A 13,915-nucleotide genomic window follows, 5' to 3' on the forward strand; every position below is an offset into this window, starting at 1 on the left:
TTCAAGTTTTCATAATTTTTGTAAAATGGGGTCAAATTGTAATACAATCTATACATTTCTATCAAAATGTGAGGCACTAACACTGAAACAGGTTATGTGCCTGTGAGTCAGCAATTTCATTACAATACATAAAACAAGCATTTAAAAAATAAATTGATTCAGCACATGTTGAATGAATTGTGTGAAATCTTTTAATATGAAAAGTAGACAAACGGGTAGATAAAATATATAATTTATGATAACAATAACGATTTATTGAACGTCATCTTTGTGGTCCAATGCTGCCACCTGGCTGCCAGCCTCTGTACTTCATATTAGTGTTTGGTTGGCGTCTCAGCAAAGTGTCACCTTTATCAATGTCTTTTGGTTTATCATACACTGTAGTTATATTGAAATCTCTTTTGGCTCTTTTCACAGGATGTAAGAGCAATTTCTCTCCATGATATCTGCAAAAAGAACATTTAAAACAGCATAAGGAAAAAGCAATGGATAACAAACAATAAAATCATCCATGTCATTTTTTTATTGACGCTCACCCAAAGCCCCTTTTGCACCTAGGATGCTGTCCCTCACTCTCCAGGGCTTCAGGGATTCCGACTTGACTGTTCCCCAAACCTTCTCCATCCTTCCAGCCTTGCTTCTCCATCACACGACGGCCAAAACCCTACCCAAGGGAAATACAATTATTAAACTGACTGTAGGAGACATTTTGTAAGCAATTTATAGGCAGAGGTAACCTTCCTACCTTTGTGAACCTCTCAAAGCTGCCAATAGGATGACTGGAGCCAGAAGCATCTTTGAGACCCTCCCTCAGCCTTGTTTCGTATCGCATTTGGACATAGTCACGGGCATCCATGTCACCTCCATCTGTGTGGGCAAGAGCTTAGTTAAAGAAGATGTACATTTGCAAAGATAATACTATTTGGCCCCTTTCCTCAACCAAGACCTTTGGAAATGTATTTAAAAAAAAAAACGTGAGATACCTTTATCATAGTAAACGCTCATGTCGACATCCCAGTCATCTGCTGTTTGTTCATCAAAGTCTAAAGAGAAGACAAATACAAACAAGTAAACATCATTTTTTTCTAGTGAAGAATTTAAAAACAACCAAATATTTCCCAGCTGGTAAATATATGCATTTCATTGTGATTAATGTACAGTAGTTTTACCTCCTTCTTCTTCCTGCCAGTACTGGGCATCAGTGTAGAACACCAGGCCTGAGCCGCCCTTTTCCCACTTCAGCTCAATCTTCTCTTCATACAGCCTCTCTTTGCTTCTCTCCTGGCTCGTTACATCGTCATGTAAAGCCTCATGGCGTTCCCACTCCTCACAGCGGTCATCATCCTGCAAACAATATTTAACAAACCTCAGTGACGATGATGACAAATACTCAGACAGCCCTATATCGCAGATTACACATACTAATAACTGACAGGTTATTTAAACTTCTACCCACATCATCTGCATTTGACTCTGCATCCTCCTCCTCCTTCTCCTCTTCCTGCAGCTCATCAGTCTCTGTGGTTTCTGTGGTATCAGCCAAATGTCTCGAGGGTAAAGCAGCTGAAGTGGCTGGTCCTGATATTTCATGCCCAGCAGCTGTTAATACAGTCTCCTCTGTGGCCGACAGTGTGCAAGTGTCCCGATATTTGAACGGTACGTTGCCGTAACGCCGGTTGGAGCCAGTCTTGGGGAAAGTGAGGCCCAACTTGCGGATGAGGCGTGGGGGCAGTCGACAAGACTGGATGAGCTGAAGGAAGACTTTAACTGATGTGCCCACATTGCCGCTCTGCATAAGGGAAGGTGGATTCATCTCAGGCAAGCGATTGAGGTCAGCCTCTGTGAAACGCTCCGTTAATGAAATATGATGCCGCTGCTCGTACTTTGTTTTATAGGGGAATGATCCATTATCTGAAAGTAGAGAAAAGGGGTTTACATGTACAGTGGTAATACTTAATATCACAATTAAACAAGACAAAAAGATGAAGAATAAATGGTAACATTTTTAATAAAGGGGCTTCAACTGAGAAGTTTCTATTCATTGGTCATAATCTATAAAACTTAAGGAAACTTTTTTCAAAACATTCATTTATTACACAAAATGGCTGGATAGTCGTTAGTGAGGACACAAAAGAGTATGTTAAGCTGTTGAATCAAGACTCTGTATTATGAACATCTGTCCTATGCAATTTTGGTGAGTGGGTAGGAACACTGATTTAATGTGCCAGAATCAGGCCCAGTTCAAGTTCAAGAACTACACTGGAATAAGGTTTCAGTACTTACTTAGAATTCATCAAACAAGCACTTTCATTGTGGTGTATTGTATTAGTGGCAGCACGTACAGGAAACCTTACACACATAGATACAACACTGATAACATTCAGTGTTGCCAAGACAAGACAACACAAGTATTGATTTTATGTCTTTCTCTGCCTGTTGGTATAATGATGCCTGATCGTACAGTGTTACATTAATGCTCACACCATCTGCACCCTTTTCTATTAATGGACACCCTTCCCATCTGTCATGTACTGCAAGTTTGCAACGTATTATGTATTCGTTCAAACGGGATACAATAACAAAATAAAGAGGTGACAGAATAGAAATAACAGCAAAACTTATTTTAATAAACAAAATAATAACCATTCACTATCAAAATATATTCTAATCCTACTGCCCCCTCCCCCCATTTTTCTTTCTTTCTTTCTTGTTACACTGCAACAGCCAATCAAAGCTTCAGAGAAACATTCACAACACCACAGAAAAAGAGACAATTACAAAACTGAGAAAAGGAAAAACAAAAGTCTAAAGGTTACACTGTAACTTCATGATATTGACCAGAATGTTCAGCTTTTCTACCTCTGTCTACAATGTTGTTATAACAGATCTGTTTACTTGTTTAAACTGTTCAGATGTTCAAACTGTATTTGTTCTCTTATTTATATGTATATCATTTGATACTGTATTGTATATTTATTTTACTTATAAGGCCATATGTTTGTATATAGTTGTAATTTTGTATAAATACTTAGTATTTTATTCTTGTCTACCGTTTAGGCTTTTTGAGGGGTCTGTATACTTGTGCACCTTGCTTTATTATATCGCTTGTAATTTCTTTTAATTACCTCCTTTTAACTTTCATATTCTACTGTGAGTTTTATATCTGCAACTGTCTTGTTCCTGTAACTTTCTGTACTATCTTTGCTGCTATCTCGACCCTGGAAGAAGAGCTCTTGTATCTCATTGGAACCTTCCTGGCTAAATAAAGGATAATGGTGTCTAATGCAGCTGTAGAATAATTTCCCAGTCTGGGATCTATATGTCCATATACTGTCCAATCTATCATATTTTTAAAATCTCATTCTCTTGTTATCAAAATGTGTTCTCTTTGTTATGCACAACATTATGCACAACAAATGCACAACATTTGTTTGTACGAGCTCACCAACCTTCCTCGTGTGTGACTTTGACTCGTTTGATCACACAACGTTTGGCCAGCCAGTTTCCCTTCGAGTCGATCCAATGATTCCCCGCATACATTCTGACGAACCGATCTGCCTCTTTACCGTGAACTGAGACGACACAACAACATGACCTCACCGCCTGCCCGTGCCTCTTCACCCCGTCGTTCTCTGAGAGCTGCTCGGTCTCTGCTGAGCAGCTGGAGCTACCCATGTCGCTAGCAGTAGCGGCATCATTAGCAGCATTAGCAGCGTTAGCAACAGCTGTGTTATCGGGGAGCTCTCTGAGAACCTCCGGTCGATGCCGATAGTGGAAACAATGGAAACCGCCGCTCTCAATGAACTGACTGAAATAGTTCCTCAGGTCAGCAGAGCGAAAAGCGACAGGAATGTTACTAACAGCAAAGTACACAGAAGCTACATTGCCACTGTCCGCCATGTTTGTTAACTGCCCGGATAATAACGTCAAAGAGCGACCCAGAAATGACGTCACATCCGCCTTCACGACAAGAACGTGTGCGTTGCAATTCCCCATAAAACATTTGGAAATGCTTACACAACGTTCATATTATATTATGTTATGTTATGTTATGTTATGTTATATGATATTTATGTTATATGACATGATATGATATTATATTATATTATATTATATTATATTATATTATATTATATTATATTATATTATATTATATTATGTTATGTTATGTTATATTATATTATGACCAAAAACGCACACTAAAGCAACTGCCATAATATACATTTTAAAAATAGATTCTAAAGGAGTGCATTTCGTGGAGGAAAGCGATGCGCTGCCCTGTAAGAGGCCCTTGCTACTTTGTTTCCTATGGGTGCCCTTCGGGTGTCGTTATGAAGTTCCCTACTGTCCCTACATGACAGTGTCCCAGTGCCCGTGCCCTTCCAAATGTATGCACACGTCACTGGTCATGGATGGGACATGAAAAGAACTCATGTAACACCTTTCAGGCAGATACGTGCTCTTCAACACACACTATCAAGCGTTTTGCCTCTTGCTGTCTGTGTCCTACCTTTCACCTGCTTTTTATCAACTCAGTGAACTGTGAGTGGACTGTCAACTCCACCAGAGGGAGCTAAAATGTTCTGAGATCCAGAAGAAAAGATCCATCACATTATGTTACATTGAGTGACCTCAACACAAGTGATTTGACAGAGCCACTGATAGTAAATCATAATCAATGTATGTTCTGGATGACACCTAATGTAATGCAGCAGAATATTGCTTGTATACTTAAAGACTACTGCGAGTGGTGAGGAGGATCAGGGATTTTGTAGTTGGATGACCAGTAATATTGGCTGTAAGATGCACACACGCACACACACGAGATAACTACTGTACAGTAGCTCAGCTCACTGTTTACCTGTAACTATGTTCCATTGGTGTCATTGCCATTTCATCTAAGGTCAACACACACATTCACTCGCTCAGTCGCACACAAATAGTACACAGCCTCACAGCAAACAGAGCACTGACAACATTATTGATATAACACAACCTGAAGTTTTTTTTTAGCCTTGCTGATAATGTGATATCACCTGAGGAGAGAAGAGAGTGACCTTTATACATATAACTGACAGAAACACCACACATTTAGAAAGCATTGGTGCAAAACACAATAAAAAAAACAATAAATAAATACATGTTTTACTACATTAAATTCAGAGTCTGTGTACTCTGATATTGTTGATATCTAATCCAATTTTATAAAAAAAAAACATTTCTCTGACCCCTTGTGTATTTCTCATGGAATAATTTGACTATGAACTGTTGTGATTTTCACATTACAAAACTAGAAATGTATATATTTTGTCTTTGAGTGTCAAGAAAAGCGCTATATAAATGTGATGTATTATTATTATAATTGGTTAGCACTCTCGCCTTGCAGCGAGAAGACCCGGGTTCGAGCCCCGGTTGGAACAAGGGCCTTTCTGCATGGAGTTTGCATGTTCTCCCCGTGTGTGCGTGGGTTCTCTCCGGGTACTCCGGCTTCCTCCCACAGTCCAAAAACATGCAATGTGGGGATAGGTAAATTGGACACTCCAAATTGACCATAGGAGTGAGTGTGAGAGTGAATGGTTGTTTGTCTCTATCTGTGTGTGGCCCTGCGATGGACTGGCGAACTGTCCAGGGTGTACCCCGCCTATCGCCCGATGTAGCTGAGATTGGCACAGCACCCCCTGCGACCCTCTGGCAGAGGATAAAGCGGTAGATGATGACTGACTGACTGACTTTGAAGCCTTTTGAAAAATAGTAAAAATAAATATGCTTATATATGTTTCATAAGGATTTTAATCTCGACCCCCTGGAAGTGTGCCAGGGCCCTGGTAACACACTAACTGTTAACATTCACCAATTAGAGCAACCACAGTGAACTGTTCAGTATCCTTCATTACACTCAAATGTCTCTCAGAGAAAGAGCCATGAAATATGCCAAAGTTCACTGACCCAGCGGCTTTAACCGCGACCCAGTCTTTTGGCCTTCACCTCAGCATTTATCATTGTGTTTTGATAGTAATAGGCAGTAAAACTGTCGACTCGGCTGTCTGGACTCTGACATCACTTTACACACTGCACTTACTGTGCATTAGTCATTGCCATTATGGCTTGTGGAAGCCTACACTAATCCTCAAGAATGTCATGAGCGAGAAATTAAAAGTTAGTGTGGACACCATCAACAATCCACAATTTTACAGATTGAATTAGTTTAACCTCACTTTTAAATTCATAATCTCATTAGATAGGTTCTTAAAAGATTCAAACTCTCACCAGTGACTTAGAAATAGACACAACAGTTGTCTGTGCTGAAATATAGCAAAGAGAAGAGATTTGATTTGATGTCACAGACTTATTCACCAACTAACAGACTAACCTCATGAGCAGAGTGAATTGGTGACTGACATCTTTAATCATGCATCTTTAACTGAGGCTGAAAACATCTGTTTGAATTGGGCTATTTCAAAATGTCTGCACACAGATTTGCAGTGATGTAATGTATATAATATTCGGTGTATTATGTTACTGTACTTAAGTACAAAATTCACGCATCTGTACTTTATTTTGTTATTTATATTTCCAGCAACTTTTGCTTGTACTCCACTACATTTCCCCAACATGGGGTTAAGTGTCTTGCTCAAAGGACACATATAGCAGAGCCAGGAATGAAACCCACAACCTTCCAGTTGAAAGACAACCTGTCCTACCACTGATCCACCATGGCTCAAACATTACTAATATTACCCCTCCCTTTTTTAATACTTTTACTTCTAAAACTTGAATACATTTTATATCAGAAAATAAGTACAGTAAATGTCATATACTTTGAGGTTTTTACTTAAGTAATATTATAAAAGGTGACTTCAACTTCTATCAAAGTAATTTTCTGTTGTAATTTTCTTTAACTCAAGTATCCCTTTTATACAAGACTTTTTTTTAATTCACTCCACAGTGTTTAGTGGTGGGCCCATGTTAATACTGTACATCACTTTAATAGTGACCCTGAGAGAACTGTATATGTGATCAGAATTCCAACTAACTATCGCCTTTGGTTCAACGACCCTGTGAAAAATGAACCTCCGTTGTATTTGGTCAAGGTCAGGTGTCATGTTCCACGCAGTCACAACAGTCAGTCACACACACACACACACACACGCACAAAGATTTAAACAGCTATTCTTCGAAAAACACTTTATTGACTTCCATTCATTTGTAATGAATGGTAATGGTTAAACAAATGGTTAATAACCAATAATTGTCTACCCTTACCCTTACCTTTAACCTTAACCTTAACCTTAATCTTAACCTTAACCTTAACTCAAATAGCCCTATAAACGTTTCCAGGTCTTCAGAAATGGCCCATTAGGACCAGGTTTCCATGAGGACTATTGGTCCAGTGTTTATGCCAGAAAATATCTTGAAAAGTGTAACTAATAAAAGTACTCTCTTTCTCTCTCTCTCTCTGTGTGTGTGTGTGTGTTGACATTTCACTGACCTGTGAAACTTTAACCTCAGACAGAACAAAAGCCACACTTAGTGTCAGTAGAGGAGGGATATTTAAGCACAGTTCCGTTTTTTTCTCTCTTTTCTTAAACGACCAAATGATAGTCTATATATAATTACAGTTACTGTATACATGTTTTATTCAGCCGCCTTAACACAGATTTTTTTTTTTATCATTTTAATTACAACAACAGCGAAAAGAAAACCTTGTGGTGCCAGCCATTACATCATGCTACACCAGACCTGGACTGTTTCACTTCCTTGAACTCAGAAAACAGCGGTTGCTCCACTCACTTGCAGAATGAAGGACATTTTATTTTTTACTGTCTTGGGAGAGATAAGAGTCTGTCCTCCGTGTCCGTCTCTGCCTGCTCCTAACCTCTATAAACACAAGCCTTATCACAGGCCTTTACAACTCTCGGCATGCTTCATGAGGTCTGTTAGCTGGCGAGGGCATTACAGGTCACTTTGAGGAAAGTACCACATTCTTAAAGTTAACATCATGTGTTTCACCCGCTGCTGTACATTTTGTTTTAGTTCCTGTTATTATTGGTATGGTAATGTCTCATTTGATTAACCCAGTGATATTATTTGACTCTGTAGTTAAATAATAATAATACAACCGGATCTGCTCCAGGCATTCAAAACCCAATTTTATCGTTTTACTTTTCTTATTTAAGTCACATTTATGATGGTTTTTCATAAATGTGTTCAACTTAATACTTAGCACCAGTGGGCTTTATATGTTTAAGATTCTGGAATTTATGCCATGATGTTTTTGTAATAAATAATAAATAATAATAATACAACCGGATCTGCTCCAGGCATTCAAAACCCAATTTTATCATTTTACTTTTCTTATTTAAGTCACATTTATGATCTTTTTTCATAAATGTGTTCAACTTAATACTTAGTACCAGTGGGCTTTATATGTTTAAGATTCTGGAATTTATGCCATGATGTTTTTGTAATAAATAATAAATAATAAATAATAATAATAATAATACAACTGGATCTACTCCATGCATTCAAAACCCAATTTTATCGTTTTATTTTTCTTATTTAAGTCACATTTATGAAAAACTATCATAAATGTGTTCAACTTAATACTTAGCACCAGTGGGTTTTATATGTTTAAGATTCTGGAATGTATGCCATGATGTTTTTGTATATTTTTCATGGAATTCCACAGAAATACATTTCAATATTGTTATTATGTATTTACCCTTTGTGTTTTCCCCCCAATCAATATCATGGGCAGTGTTGTAATGTAACAAAGTACAAATACTTTGTTACTGTACTTAAGTACAAATTTCATGTGTCTGTACTTTATTTTACTTTATCTTACTTTATTTGTATTTCTAACAACTTTTACTTTTACGCCACTACATTTTCCTAAATAAATTGTGTAGTAAATAATGTATATTTATATCGCAGTTTTCTAGTCTTGTTGAGCTGCTTAACACTATAGTTTTGCCATTCACCCCTTCACACATCTTTCATACCCATTCACACACTGCAACATGGGGTTAAGTGTCTTGCTTAGCAGAGCCAGGAATTGAACCCACAACCTCTCAGTAGAAAAACAACTCGCCCTATCACTGAGCCACCATGGCGCAATCCTTACTCTATTCTTAACACTTTTACTTTTACTTCTAAAACTTAAGGACATTTTATATCAGAAAATGTCTTTTGACACTTAAGTACAGTAAATGTCATATACGTTAAGGCTTTTTCTTAAGTAATATTATTGTTAAAAAAGTGACTTCAACTTCTATTTTCTGGAAAGATACTTAGATACTGAGAAACCCAGTTTCAGAGTAATCTTTGAAAGTAAAAAAAACATTCAGCGACTGGCACTGCCAGTTGTGTCTGGCATATAATCTCTTTATTGCAGTCGTTCACTTCATGGACTGACCTTGACTCCACTGCTCATGGAACACATCGCTCTCTGGTTTTCAGGCTTCTTTACCGGAGCATTGGATGTTCTGCTAAAAGTCAAGTATATACTATAAATTGTGTCACCTATACGATGTGGTCAACTTTTTGAATATGTTCACTTTGTTAAATGTCAAAAAAAAAACAACAACAGAGAAGTGGGGAAAAAAAGGTTGTTTGTTTACTTGTGACAGTAATAAACTAATTTGCTTATCAGACTCAAACCGCTGTGCCAGGCACAGGGATGATAAAACATTAGGATACACTCATTTAAATGACATTGGGAAAAAATGTGTCATGTGATACAGACACTATATAAATTCATAATAAAAGAAAAGTAACAAATAGAGAGTTGGAAAGCCAGTCAAAGGATCAATAAAAACATGCAGTCTGAAGTGAATTCTGTGACTGTGAGAGAATGCGATTCATCATGACCAGACCCTTCACCCTCATGACCAAATATTAAAGTGAACCATATTTGGATTTCACATTACTGTAGTCTTGAGCAAATGTGATTCAACTGTGACAAAAAATAACACAAATCAACATCCACTTTAGAACAAACTGTGCCTGAGATGGGTTTTCAAAAATAGCCAGGTAGAAAGCATTTTTCTTCTTTCCACTTTGTTGTGTTGTAAACATCCCCGAAATTAATGTGTTTGCTTTCGCAAATGTTCCTGAGATCAACTTTTTTGGCCTAACGCACAAAATATGATCTCATGCATTCAGCAAAGTATATCAGGTTTATAGAAAACTGCCAAAACTGCCACTGCCAAAAAATGTACTGCAATTAAACGAAAGTCGGATCTCTGAAAACGATAACTTACTGGCAAAAAAATGTTTTGGGGGTTTTTCCCCTATAAAATACATCAAACCTTTTATCAGTTGCTCATGTTTGAATAATTGTTGGCAAAAACTTCACTGCACTTGTGCCGTCAACAGTCATTCTGTTGTGGTTAATGCTCATCGGTCTCTTTTTATACATTTCTTAGTTTGTTTATTTTCTGTATAGAACAGTCTAGAAGGATTTGTAAATGGCATGAATCTGTGAACTTTTCCAACTCCATAAATATACATATATAAATGTGTAATTTCATCCATGTTACTCTATTTTTTAATTTATTCCATCAATAATAAAGGGTATGGGTTAGCAATAATAAAGGCAAGTAGATTTCTTTTTTGTATTGAGCACTTTTATATCAAATTTCTTCAAAATGAAATTGCTTTTGAGGGATTACAGTAAGAAAAAGAGGACTTCACTCACAGGTCAATGCCCGCTCTCTGCTGTGGCCTCTTTCCAGTGCTCCAGGTGTGAGCTGGCAGTGTGCACAGGGACACAGCGTGGGGCTGATTACCCTCTGCAGTCCTTGGTGGCTTGGTACTGCCTGGGTTAATGACACCGGTAACAAGATAAGGCCCAACCCTCTTGATATCCAGGCGTCACACCGCCAACTCCTTTTCATTGAGAAAAGCTTATCGGTTTCACGGGGGTTGTTCCATCAGTCACCTGGCAGAGCACACGGTTGTTTTTCACAGAAAATATATTGACAAGTCAAGGTCCATGGAGCAGGGTGGGTTGGCCTCATAAATACAGGGACAGTGCTGGTAGCAGCAGCAGTAACACTCGGAAGCTCTTTGTGCGAGAGGACAATTACATTCGACTACGTAGATCTCCAAGGCTGATAGAATGGATACCGGGTGTCACTGTTCAACTAACGGTGACAGGCTTTCAAACCCTATTCTCTACAACATCCTGAGCCAAATGGATAACAGCCAATTCAATCAAACCAGTTTCAATTACACTTCTGTGCCTCATAGATGCAACTGTGAGCTGCGGCGGACTGTGTGCCTGAAAAGGCCAGTTGAGATTTGTAAAGAAGCTTCAGCAGTTCTGGTTAAGACAATCCATTTCATGAAGAACCTACCTGCTTTCAACCAGCTGCCACCAGACGACCAGTTCTCGCTCCTGAAAAGCTGCTGGGCGCCGCTCTTCATCCTGGGTCTGGCCCAGGAGCATGTGGACTTTGAGGTGACTGACACCGCTGCTGACAGCATGCTGAAAAAGATTCTGCTCAACCGTCAGGAGAGTCCAGAGACGGAAAGAGAGCAGCCAACCATCGGGGGTGTCAGCAAACTCAAGTCCTGCCTAAAAAAGTTCTGGAGTTTGGATCTGAGTCCAAAGGAGTATGCATACCTCAAAGGCACCACAATATTCAATCCAGGTTTGTTACACCAAATATATTTGAGCACATTCTCAGTCACTGCAAAAGCAACATGATAAATGTACTAACATCCTGTGTTTACGACCAACAGATGTTCCAGATATGAAGGCAGCGCGGTTTGTTGAAGGCTTGCAACAGGAGGCTCAGCACGCCCTCAGTGAGGTGGTCCAGCTCACCCACCCAGGAGACCAGGAGCGCTTTGCTCGAATCCTGCTCACAGCCTCCACCCTGCAGAGCATCACACCCAGTCTCATCACTGAACTCTTCTTCCGGCCTGTGATCGGCCAGGCCGACCTGCTGGAGCTGCTGGTGGACATGCTCTTCTGCAGATAGACGAGCAGGGACTTTGTGCACTGCTCCTGAAAACAGTGGTTATGTTTTGTTGAGCAGCCTCAGCGATGTTGCCCTCAGAAAAAGAAGGAAGGGCTCACAGCAAAGCAAAAAAAAACAAAAACTATGTGAATAAGTGAACTGGAAAGAAGTCATTTCTTATCATCACACTGACGCTGAGGTCACTTTAGGCAAGAATTTATGTGCAAAGACTGAACTGAACCCACTGTTCATATGCTGTGTCTTTTTGTTTTGTTGTATATAAGATTTGTCTGCATTAACAGAACCTGTCAAATAAATATATATTTTTGTACATGAACATAAAGATGCTGTCCCATCTGTCTTTTAAGAAGACTCACATTTAGCCGAACATGACACTCTGACCTGTACATCATAACTACTACAGTTCATTTAGCAGCTGTGCCATGTTGTGCAGCCAAATACTGCTCCATCACATTGAAATTTAAAACAGTTTGGAAAGAAATCCCTTCACCCCTTTTCATTTTTCATTTGGAAATACAAAATCACCCTATGTTAGTTACTTTCACAAAGTGAGCCATCTTTTCAGTTGTGCAATCGGGACAAGAAAATGGGCTATTTTACCTTTTGTCATTTAAAGAAAATACATTAAGAAAACATTTTTACAAAAATTAAAAATAGAATGAACCAAAGGAATGGAGCCTGAGGTAAATATACATTTACCTATTTACAATCCTTCTAAAGTTCCTCAAATTTTAAATTGTTAAAGCTTTATAGAGGCTGTGATTATTTAATTTTTCATAAAGCCTTCTTCTTGTTATTGCTCTTCTCACAGCCACACAGAACGTGTGTTATATTTTAACACCAGATATTATTCACATTTGGACAAGTGATAAAAGTTGGACAGCTGACTGATAAAACATCTCTGTGACATCGAGCTTCAGATCTTCCAGTGAAGTCCACAATATTCTCTCCTGCTTTCCACAGAATTGTGGTTGTTAGTTTCCTTTTCCCTTTGTCAGTTTTCAACCACAGATGAAGAATCTGTCTTCAAGTTTTTTTTTTTTCCAGTAATACTTTGTCTCCCCCTCATGGAAGTAAGTAGAATACATGTGTTCCCTCGGGCAGACGACTACTGTTCAACTAATGCACAAGAACAACGGCACCGCAACAACAACTAACAACGCAAAACAATCAACTAAAGGTTATCGCTGCCTGCTAAACTGGGCGTGCGGCTGCTGTTGGTGAATGTGAGGCCTTGTTCAATGCAGAATGGGCCTCCTTGATTCACAGCTTGTGGTATGTTTGTTGTGAAACAGTGAGCCTTTACTTGACAACTCATACAGGTAAAACAGGAATGTGCTGGTGGGGGCAGAGAGCCAGAGGAAAGGGGGTAACAGAGGGCAACTGCAACTCAACACTTACACAAAAGAACAGCTAAAAGGTCAACGTTCACAGAGGAGCACAGATAAATTGCTTATTTTTTTCAGTTTGCGACACATTGCCGACTTGTTTTCTGCTCCGTACAAACAGAAACAGGGTGATCGTGCAGCTTTCCGTCCGTCTCCAGATGTTGACATGTTGATATCTCAGGTTTTAAGGCTGACTACACAAACATACTGTACACATTTCAAAACAAAAACCGGCACTGTGACTAGAACTACAGCTGGAAATGTGCCAACAAAAGAAAAATAAAGTTACCTACCATTCGTGATGTTCAGGTTGGCAGCTGTTACAGCAGACCTGTCATCACCTGAGTGAGATATACTCTATGCTGAATAGGCATTATTCATAAATGCAGTTCAAATCATGTGATCAGGTCAAAACAAGTTCAGCACAAGTTCCTGAAATCAGACTGATTTTCTGCACTGCTTCCTCCCTTTGCAATGAGCAAAGCCTGGGATTTTATTTCCTTTTTGTCAAAACCCGCCAAACTAGTTTCTTCTTTT

General features: G+C 38.9%; 2 protein-coding genes across 2 annotated transcripts; one reads left to right on the plus strand and one right to left on the minus strand.

The window, feature by feature from the left end:
• Positions 1–173: 173 nt before the first annotated feature.
• On the minus strand, positions 174–3,927 carry gpatch3 (G patch domain containing 3). Its single transcript, XM_058646808.1, has 7 exons — positions 3,450–3,927; positions 1,457–1,911; positions 1,170–1,344; positions 984–1,043; positions 746–867; positions 537–664; positions 174–446 (listed from the first exon to the last, which is right to left on the minus strand). The coding sequence occupies exons 1-7, from the start codon at positions 3,898–3,900 to the stop codon at positions 263–265; spliced, it is 1,575 nt and encodes a 524-aa protein (XP_058502791.1). The 5' UTR covers positions 3,901–3,927; the 3' UTR covers positions 174–262.
• A 7,080-nt stretch (positions 3,928–11,007) lies between these two features.
• nr0b2a (nuclear receptor subfamily 0, group B, member 2a) lies at positions 11,008–12,312 on the plus strand. Its single transcript, XM_058648632.1, has 2 exons — positions 11,008–11,657; positions 11,749–12,312. Exons 1-2 carry the CDS (start codon positions 11,123–11,125, stop codon positions 11,988–11,990), a joined length of 777 nt encoding a protein of 258 aa, XP_058504615.1. The 5' UTR covers positions 11,008–11,122; the 3' UTR covers positions 11,991–12,312.
• Positions 12,313–13,915: the final 1,603 nt, after the last annotated feature.

Source organism: Solea solea, chromosome 13 (assembly GCF_958295425.1).
Source record: "Solea solea chromosome 13, fSolSol10.1, whole genome shotgun sequence".
Classification (NCBI taxonomy): Eukaryota; Metazoa; Chordata; class Actinopteri; order Pleuronectiformes; family Soleidae; genus Solea; species Solea solea.